Genomic DNA, 10,801 nt, shown 5'->3' with positions numbered 1-10,801 from the left:
TCTTTAAATCTTCGAAATTATGTTATTGGGTAATGCAATTGGGCATACCATTCTCCATTAACACAAATGACATTCATTAGGCACACACCACTAAGCCACTATGGCATTACAATTATCCAACAACTATCCAATGATTATACCACTAGGCACATACTACTAAGACACAATATTGGGCATATGGTATACCATTGATACCAATCATATCATTAGGCATATGCCACTGAGACTATTGGATATCACTGAGACACCATTGAGTATATGGTATACCATTCACCATACCAGTCATACCACTATAGCGGCACATACTACTGAGACACTATTGAATATCACTGAGACAACATTGTATACCACTGAGACACCATTGGGTGTATGGTATACCATTCATCATACCATTATAGAGGCACATACTACTGAGACACCATTGAATACCACTGAGACACCATTGTATACCACTGAGACACCATTGGGTGTATGGTATATCATTCATCATATCATTATAGAGGCACATACTACTGAGACACCATTGACCACCACTGAGACACCATTGTATACCACTGAGACACAATTGCATACCACTGAGACACCATTGGGTGTATGGTATACCATTCATCATACCATTGTAGAGGCACATACTACTGAGACACCATTGAATACCACTGAGACACCATTGTACACCAATGAGACACCATTGGGTGTATGGTATACCAGTCAAACCATTAGAGGCACATAGTACTAAGACACTATTGAATACCACTGAGACACCATTGGGTGTATGGTATACCATTCATCATACCATTATAGAGGCACATACTACTGAGACACCATTGAATACCACTGAGACACCATTGTACACCACTGAGACACCATTGGGTGTATGGTATACTAGTCAAACCATTAGAGGCACATACTATTGAGACACCATTGACCACCACTGAGACACCATTGTATACCACTGAGACACCATTGTATACCACTGAGACACCATTGGGTGTATGGTATACCATTCATCATACCATTATAGAGGCACATACTACTGAGACACCATTGAATACCACTGAGACACCATTGTACACCACTGAGACACCATTGGGTGTATGGTATACCAGTCAAACCATTAGAGGCACATACTACTGAGACACTATTGAATACCACTGAGACACCATTGGGTGTATGGTATACCAATCATACTATTACAGGCACATACTACTGATACACCATAGAATACCACTGAGACACCATTGTATACCACTGAGACACCATTGGGTGTATGGTATACTATTCATCATACCAATCATACCATTACAAGCACATACCACTGAGACACCATTGAATACCACTGAGACACCGTTGGGTGTATGGTATACCATTCATCATACTAATCATACCATTAGACACATACCACTGAGACACCATTGGGTATATGGTATACCATTTACCATTGAATAAACTACCAATTACCATTAAGAACTTACCATTGAAACACCACTTAAATACCATTCGCGTACCATTTACCATTCAGACCACCATTCAACTACCATTCGGCACCATTCAAATACCATTGGCGATTTTTATAAGGGGGGGGGGGGGCAAACATGGCGTAAGAGCAATAAAAAAACTGTGAGCGACTGAAGTGAGCAAGCAAATTATTTAACTTATTTTGCGATAGATTTAGACATAAGATGTAATAACATGTCACCCATTCCTTTTCTTTTCTATTTTTTTCTCCCCCTCTTTTTTGGTCGTGAAAATTTCGGGGGTCCATGGTCCCAAAGCCCCCTTATCTGTACGCCACTGGAGATAAGCCTGCATTATATTTCCCACGTATTTTGTTATTTTCATTGGAGTGAGTCTGCTTCATAAGTACTACTTCTTATCTCCTCAACTTCTATAGTAATTTATCTCCAACTTGAAAAACAGACAGCCAAGGCAATTCTGCTCGAGACTATATGAACGACAAGTAAAGGGGCCATACAAGCAACTCGAGGGCCAGAAAAATATCAAAAATCGACATCGAATTATGATTATCATTATTATTAGTATTACTATCACTATTATCATTATTTTATTATTACTATAATTTCATTACTATTATTATCATCACTATATTATTAATAAACTATCATTATTATTTTGATCATCATCATCTTTATTACTATTATTCTTATGCCATTTCTTCATATTATTCAGAGAGCTTATTAGATTTTGAAGACCTATATATGCCGAGGCTTTATTATAATGGAATGTGACAGATTTAATTCTTTTTCACGAAAGAGCTCAGTTGAATGGATCACTTTTAAGTAACGCGCTTGAATTCACTTTTTCTTATATGTATACATACATATATATGTGTATTTTATATACAAAATTATCTGACAGGCATATATAGTCATGATATCATCCTCTGGCTTCATAGAGATGCTTTATCCAACTCTTATGGGTTTATTTATGGTATTGCTTTTTGTAGCCTTTTTCAAAGCCTCATGACACTAAATGTTAATAATACTTTGTATCTAATTACAGCAAAAATTGGTAAAATTTCTTTACCAAGGCATGATTGAACTAAACAGAAAAATTTATTCAAGCGTAACTTCAAAGTGATCGAACTTAGCTCTTTTGTGAAAAAATATTTAAATCTGTCACATTCCATTTTAATTGGAAAGCCTTGAAACTAGCTAGCTACAAAGTTCAATGCAATGTTGTTCTTTTACCTCAACCAACGCGAATGCTCCTTCTTCGGTTTCGTAAACAAATTAAGGCCTACTTCGAGAAAAGCGCAGTGTCTGTCTGACAGAGATAGTGAGAGCATATATTTGGGCTTTGAATAACGTGTAAAAAATGTGTGTGTTATCTTAATTTTGTAATTAAGTGATTAATGTTTGACATTTTTCGTGATTGAGCCGAGTGACCAGTGGCAGTGTTCTGCAGTACTTGAGCGTAAGCGTGAGAAACTCCACCGCTGGAGCTCCGGCGGTGGAGCTCGAGTCGAAGACTTGTTAGACATGTTAGAGTTGCGTGTTAAATAAATGTGTGTCAAATGTGCAAATATTATAGGGAAATAACGTTAGAATCATACAATACATTTATTGTGGCATAACTTGATATTTTTTTGTTGTTGATTTACCACCATGCTCTACTGAAAACTTGAAAGAGGAAGAGAAAAAGAAGGGAAGAGAAAAAGAGAAGAGTAAACAGACAGACAAACATTGACAAGACAAGACACAAGGGCCTAGGCTAGATCTACTAAGTACTAGTAGTACTAAATCACCAATTTTATTTTTTGCTTTGCGCCCAAACTAAAGTACCGGTACATGGGCAAGTTTTATGTTTACCCCCATTTTTTATCAAATTTCCTAATTTTCTTTAAATACTAGTCTAATTCACTTGTTCACTGCTACCACCCTGCCTGTGTGGGGAATCTAGAGGTAGGACTATCACTATGGACTAAATAGTATGGTATGCCAATGTTGTAAAGAGCACACCCTTTAAAAGATCATTAAAATATCACTTTTGTGACCAAAATTACTATTTCCATACAGTTGCAATTTATTTTTCATTAGCAAGTTGGGAATAATTTTTTCATTCACCTGAGCTGAGACTAGGCCCGGTTTGAAAGTCCATTTTTGATGCACGTGTACACGGCATGTTTTTCGGTCGTGTACACGTTGTAAACACTGAGTGAGAGTGAGTTACGGTATTTTTTCAGTGTTTCCTACATGTAGCCTAAGTCACGGTTTTAAAGCTTACCTGAGAAGTTAGAAGTATCAATCCACAAAAATTGGTGCAATTAAAAAGTTTACTCAGCTTAGCAGCGCATTAAATTAATAAAGAATGCAAAAGTAAATCAGTGCAGGGCCCTAGTTAGCGCCGACGTTCGTTGGATGCGCATTTTGCATACTGTACCGTACATGCATGCACAGATCGCTGCAGAATTAAGTGTAACTGAAGTTATCGATTGATTTTCATTATTTTATTGCCAATTTGAGGAGCGTGTGTTTGTAGCACATGTTTATGAGCGTATAACACGTAACTGGAGCAATGATCGCTGTCGCAATTGGTGATTCTCAAATTGGCTCTAAAAGTGATTGAAGAACGCTTTCGAGAGTCTCCAGTTACGTGTTATACGCTCATACACATGTGCTACAAGCCTACAAACACACGCTCCTCAAATTGGCAATAAAATAATAAAAATCAATCGATAACTTCAGTTACACTCAATTCTGCAGCGATCTGTGCATGCATGTACGGTACAGTATGCAAAATGCGCATCCAACGAACGTCGGCGCTAACTAGGACCCTGCACTGACCGGAGCATACCCATTTCGTGTGGTACAAAAACTTGAGTCTCCAGAATAAATGTGGATTAAACCATTTTGGAAGTAAACTCACTCTAGGTTAATTGAAATATATTGACATATTAGTGATTAAAACATGTGCAGTGTCTGAGAACTAAGAATTAATGTGAGGCTGTGAGCTTGTTCACTGACTTTACAGTCCCACGCAAGCTTTATGCAGATGCTACCGTGTACACGGTGATGGAATTTAGTACACGTGCACTGACTTGACCGTGCGTGTACACGTGTACCCGAAACGGGCCTAGCTCAGACCCCCGCACATGTGATGTTTTGAAATCGGCTGCGAATGTGTAAACTCACCTGTAGTTTCAATTGATTGCAAGCATTAGGATAGAGTAACTGAAGGTACTAAACACTGAGATACTGGTGTGTTCATCTCAAATCTGTAAAGTTATTTTTTGTCATTTCAAATTTTCAATTACAATATAGTTTAAATTTTACAAGTTAAAAATACAAATTTTCTTCAGCCATAGTACTTTGCTCAATACTAATGAACTCTTGATATATAATTGTTTATGCAGATATACCAGCAGCATGAGAGAAAAACGCAAACCTACCACGTCCCAACGACTTGATGCAGAGAAGAGGCGATGCCTGTCATGGGACATGTACAGTGCATCTGACACCGCCTCAACTGAAGGTCAGCCAAGCACGAGTCAAGTTGATGAAGGCATCGATCCAGATATGGTCTTTGGTGTTATGTCAGATATGGGCCTGCGTCTTGTAGAGGATGGGACTTATGAGGTACCAGACCAATCATCGGGTGTGGACCTGTGCCCTCTATCAGATGTGAGCCTTCATCTTGGAGAGGACAGTCCAAAGAATGCATCAGACCCTGTATCAGATGAGGAAGTTACTAACTTGACAGGGGTTAAGGATATCCCCTTTCTTACAGAGGAAGTAGTCTGTACTGAGCCAGAGGACGTCGAATACCAGTTCCGCATCTCAAGGGCCAAGTTTGATATATTGGAAAAAGAGGCAGCCTACAGCATCAAGGTTCACTTGCACCAACCTGAAGAAAAGAATCAGAAAGGTCTTCTGTGCACCATGAAGGTGAAACTGTTGCCTGTTGCTCCTGCTGTCATTCCTCAGCCAAACCCCCAACTGCCAACAGATGGATACAGTACCCTCCTCCTGCGAGACGCACCAGGTTTGGATTTCCTAGTGTTCTACGATGAGCAGACCAAAAACTTGCCTATTTGTAAATTCAGCAAAAAGGATCGTCTGCTAGGACGTGGAACCTTCCTGGCATTCGCTGTTGAGATGGACAGAAGACCAAGCACCTCTTGCCTTGAAAGCTTCCAAGAACTTGTCAAAGTGAAGAAAGGGATGCTCCAGCTCTGTATTCATGAGTATGATCCTGTGTCTGGATGTGCCGTGTTAGATGCTTGGATTCTTTCCGGTATAGTGTCTCAGCCATCCTTTGCATCTCAATGTCCGTCTAAGAAACGGCACCTTGAATATGTTTCCCAACTGATGAATTGGTATCATGGATACCCACTACCAAGTAAGTTTAATGAGCAGCTTGGTTTTCTACATACGCAATAATTAGACATCAAAAATGCAAAAGAAATGATAGTATTCATGGGTAATGCATGTTTTCAGTGCCAACAAGTTCTTTAATAAACCATCCAAATTTTTGGTAGTCATTGACCTTCTTCGGAGATGAATCGTGAATATTATCATTTCTTTCACATTTCTGAGGTACAGTAAGTTTAATGATAAGACCGCCCAATGCTCCCATCTCATTTATGGAATAATTGGTGTTATCATCTATAGTGTTATATAGCAATACATAAAAACACATATTTTGGTCTGCATCAATTGCCCGTTCAATACCAGAGCGTATCCCGAAAAGGACCAAAATTCGCATATTTGCCCAAACTTTTGGAATGTTTCTGGTACTCCATTCGTTGCCAGCTATCCGTAGTTGTGATTGATTGGATCAATCACAACTCTATGTAAGACAGGACACTGACCTTTGTCAAATAATTGTTTTGCATAAACATGTATATATATACAGTGCGTCCCAGAAAAAACGAAACCGAGATTTAGCGATGATTTATCATAACTTAATCATTAATAAAATAGACAAATGACCTACCAATGTAAAGCTTAGAATCTCCTCTTTCATCTGATATTACTTAGATTATTCCTCATTCACGCATGAGTGAGCAAAAACAATTTGAAGAAAGGATACCAAAAACTCATTTGGCGGGGGGTATCTGAATTTCAAAAAGAAAACCACATGCCTAAAAAGTTCTACATCTGCTCTTTTATAACCTTAATCACAGAAAATGGTTAAGAAGTAAAAAAAGTTATGCTCCCTCAAAACATTGCTTGTATTTCCATAATTCATTAAATAAACATGTTTTCACCGATTTCCCACAAAAGCTATCGCACGGTTAACAAAAAACGTAATGCATGGCTGATTGTCAACAAAACGGAGTGTCGAGTGAGTTGAACGCTAGCCTGTAAAACCTCTTCAATTGAAATTCAAGCCTTATTTCAAATAGCCAGAACTTTGTTTTTTCTTGATCATTTTCTGTAATTGAGGTATCAAATTAAAGAACAGATATTGAACTTTTTAAAAATGTGGTTTTCTTTTTGAAACCCAGATACAGCCCGCCAAGTGACTTTTGGGTATCCCCTCTTCAAATTGTTTTTGCTCACTCATGCGTGAATGAGAAATAATCTAAGTAATTTCAGATGAAAGAGGAGATTCCAAGCTTTAAATTAGTAGGTCATTTGTCTATTTTATTAATGATTAAGTTATGATAAATCATCGATAAATCTCGGTTTCGTTTTTTGTGGGACGCACTGTATATATGTGCACATCACTACAATGTACAACATTATACTACATCAAAGGAGTTTAAATTACTACTGCATTTACAAATATTTTTATTATCTTCCTAGCTAATAAAAAAGACAAGGTGCACAAAAGGTACGACTACAACACGCTCTTTGACAAAGTGCGCCAGTATCACGAGACACAGGAGGTAGTGGAGGTGATTGACGTCCAGCACGCGATCCTTGTCCCGGTCTTGCGGCCGTACCAGCGCGATGCTGTCTGCTGGATGGTCCAGAGGGAGACAATGACACAAAAAGGTGAGGCATTGTTGACATTCATAAGTTATGACTTTCGTCGCATTGAAATCTCATTTATTGATAGGGTAATTCCATGAAACATGTACATCCGACTCTGCGTGACCTTAGTGAAATTTTCTGTCTCTGATTTCTTGCTCTTTTGACAGTCTATAAGCTTCTCAAAGGACCGTAACTTGTCAGCTTATGAAGTGAAGTAAAACTTGAGGAAAATGGGGGTCTGACGTACAAAAAGGTTGATCATTTTATGGAATTGCCCAATATGTAGCAGGGAAAAATTACACAGGGCTAGGGGCCCTGGAAACTAAAAAAAAAAGGAGCCCTGGGAATTCACATTCATATTCATCGCAATGTTAAAGTTTCCCCAATGTTGCGGATTTCGGGAGCAAGTTGTGAAAAGTAGGCCCCCCCAAAAAAAAAAATTTTGCCTGATTTGTAGCACTGCACGTCCCTTTAGTATAACTTGACCAATGCAGCAAAGTGTTTCATACCGCTTACAACATAAAGTTTGAGTGTGGCTTTCAGTCACACTTAACCCTTTGGAGACTGAACTTGCATATGCTGACTTGAGTCTATGGAAACCTGTGTTATAGCTAAATCATTCAGTATCCAACGGGTTAAAGTTTTGTTAAATCCAGTGATCTGTAGAAACCAAAAAAATTTAGTTATTTATTTGTATTCCTTTTTACAGACAAGGGTCAGCTGCATGTTCTTTGGAGGCAGTTCAAGACAGTCGATGACAGGACCTTGTACTATAACCCCCAAAGTGGCGAGTGAGTAGGATTTGATTGTGATATTCTGCAACAGTGCACATTATATAATTCAAAAAGCCTTGTAACATTGATAAAATTAACACTATGGCAGACTGTACAAAAGTTACTATCAATTGTAGGTATTAAGTATATCTCCTAGTAGTACACCCCAGGTGCACTTACCTATCATTTGTTTTCACTTTACATTTCCTTTTTACTTTTAATGTTTCCCTTTCAGGATCACTGACCAAATGCAAGAAATGCCAGAGGACTTTCCTGGTGGAATCCTGGCTGATGAAATGGGGCTTGGAAAGACAGTGGAAGTCCTGGCCTTGATCCTTGCTCATCCAAGGTGGGCCAAAGACTTCTCCAGAGGAACTGCTACCTCATCCGGTTTACATGATAACCCTGATGGCAATCACATTTTGAGGGAACATTCCAATAATGACAACACTTCATCCTCCATGCAGGACAACTTACCAGAGTGTGCAAGAAGTGTTGAAGATATTCCTCAAGACAATGACCTCTCAGAAGAACATTCCAAAAACAACAATGCTACTTCTTCTCTGCAGGACAAATCACCAGAGACTGCAGGAAGTGTAGAAGATGTTCCTTCTGCAGAGGAAGGATCATCGGATAGTAGAACTGAAGTATTATTGACTTCATCTTTGACTGAAGCCATTCCTGACGTACCAAGTGTGTCATCCTCCATGCAGGACAATGTACCAGAGAGTGCAAGTACTGATCATCCAGCAGTGGAAGGTTCATCGGGTCATAGAACTGCAGGAACATTGATTTCATCAGGGAGTATAGCCAATCCTAAAGTACAAGAGGATGTAGCTTTAGCGGTACCAAATGAACAGGATACCAATGGAACAGATGGAGATACCCTTCAAGGAAGAGCCGTGTCAGTTGATGACGTATCATCATCATTTCCAATAAATGGGATGGATGTGAGGCATACTGCTGCAAAGGAAGCAACAGAAACCACCCCAAGTCAGGAATCGTCTGAACTCGTAGAGTCAAATCCCAACAAAGGAGAACATTCACAGAATGTTGAGAACAGTGAAAGCCAGAGGCAAGGTGAAACCATGCCATCAGTTATCATCGATGGAGTGGAAACAAGAATCCTTGCTTTAAAAGTAGAATCAGAATTTGAGTCAGACGTTGATCTCTGTAACTCTATGATCAATCAACAACCACAAGAGAATAACCCATTCTTAGAACCCAATGTGCAATACACTAGCCAAGTTGTAAATCATGGCAATAGTACTACTCAAAATGCAATAGGAGTGGATTCCTCCATGCGTTTACCAGCTGAAGAAGGAATGTCTTTGACAGTGATCAAAGAAGAACCGGACAATTCAAGTTCAGTTGAGATGCATGAACAACTTGAATCACTAATGGAAGATGTGAAAGAGGCAATATCAGAAAGGTAATTGTTTAGTGTATGATCTCTTGACATCCTTATCGAGAGCTCATGGAGGAGTATAAAAAAAATATTCATGTAGCATGCCATCAGTGGATGACAAGACCATGCATATCAAATGTGAAAGAGCACTTGTTTCCATGATTAGCAAATAGGTCAAGCAATATCCGAATCAAGTTGCAGTCTGTAAAAAAAATGAAACCATTATGCCTTATCTTAGACTTTCCAATTGGATACAGCTGGATGTTAGCCATTTTATATTTACTTCACTTTAATGATATTTAACTTTTTGATACTAGGTTTTCTAGTCATACATGTACCCCATCAACATTAAACAAAAGTGACTCTATGCAAGACTGGTGACCCTTTCTTGTGTTAAATGATACATCCTTGTGTATCTGATTTAGTACCTGAGAACATGTTCCAGTCATGACTGGTGTGACCCTTTCTTGTACCAAATGATACATCCATGTATAGCTTACTTAGTGCCAAAGAACATACTCCAGTCATGCTTTACCTTACAAACAACTTCTAGAAACGGCCTCATGATCTCTTTTTTTATCAGTAATATCTGTATTCACTTTGTAATTGTTTCTTTATCCCTACACCAATTTTTTTTTCCAACCAATTTTAATTTGTGTCGTTTGCTTAAAGGACAAGTCCACCCCAACAAAAACTTTATTTTAATAAAAAGAGAAAAATCCAACAAGCATCACGCTGAAAATTTCATCAAAATCGGATGTAAAATAAGAAAGTTATGACATTTAAAGTTTCGCTTCATTTCACAAAACAGTTATATGCACATCTTGGTTGGTATGCAAATGAGGCAACTGATGACATCACTCACTCACTATTTCTTTTGTATTTTATTATATGAAATATTTGATTTTCTCGCCATTGTCATGTGAAATGAAGTTTCATTACTCCATGAACATTTTGTGGTTCAGGCAAGGAGGTCCTAATTGTCAAATTCGCAAAAATTGAAATATTGTATAATTCAAACAATAAAAAACAAAAGAAATAGTGAGTGAGTGACATCATCGACTCATTTGGATGTAACTGACTCGTTCATATAACTATTTTGTGAAAAATAAGCAAAAGTTTGAAATGCCATAACTTTCTTATTTTACAATTACATCCGATTTTGATGAAATTTTCAG

The 10,801-nt window shown here is 38.3% G+C and overlaps 1 protein-coding gene across 2 annotated transcripts in view; it reads left to right on the top strand.

Annotated features, from left to right (window-relative positions):
* The first annotated feature begins 2,710 nt into the window (after positions 1-2,710).
* LOC121413861 (E3 ubiquitin-protein ligase SHPRH-like) overlaps positions 2,711-10,801 on the top strand; it is a 33,345-nt gene continuing 25,254 nt past the window's right edge. Inside the window, exons 1-5 of one of the 2 annotated variants that reach the window (XM_041606836.1) lie at positions 2,711-2,796; positions 4,874-5,859; positions 7,272-7,463; positions 8,152-8,233; positions 8,451-9,647. In XM_041606836.1, the coding sequence (XP_041462770.1) occupies positions 4,887-5,859; positions 7,272-7,463; positions 8,152-8,233; positions 8,451-9,647 (2,444 nt within the window). In that variant the 5' untranslated portion in view covers positions 2,711-2,796; positions 4,874-4,886. Of the gene's footprint in view, positions 2,838-4,873; positions 5,860-7,271; positions 7,464-8,151; positions 8,234-8,450; positions 9,648-10,801 lie in introns of both variants that reach the window. The other variant, XM_041606837.1, reaches the window with a different exon arrangement.

This window comes from Lytechinus variegatus, chromosome 4, assembly GCF_018143015.1.
Source record: "Lytechinus variegatus isolate NC3 chromosome 4, Lvar_3.0, whole genome shotgun sequence".
Taxonomy (NCBI): domain Eukaryota; kingdom Metazoa; phylum Echinodermata; class Echinoidea; order Temnopleuroida; family Toxopneustidae; genus Lytechinus; species Lytechinus variegatus.
This window is presented reverse-complemented; position numbering and strand designations above follow the sequence as displayed.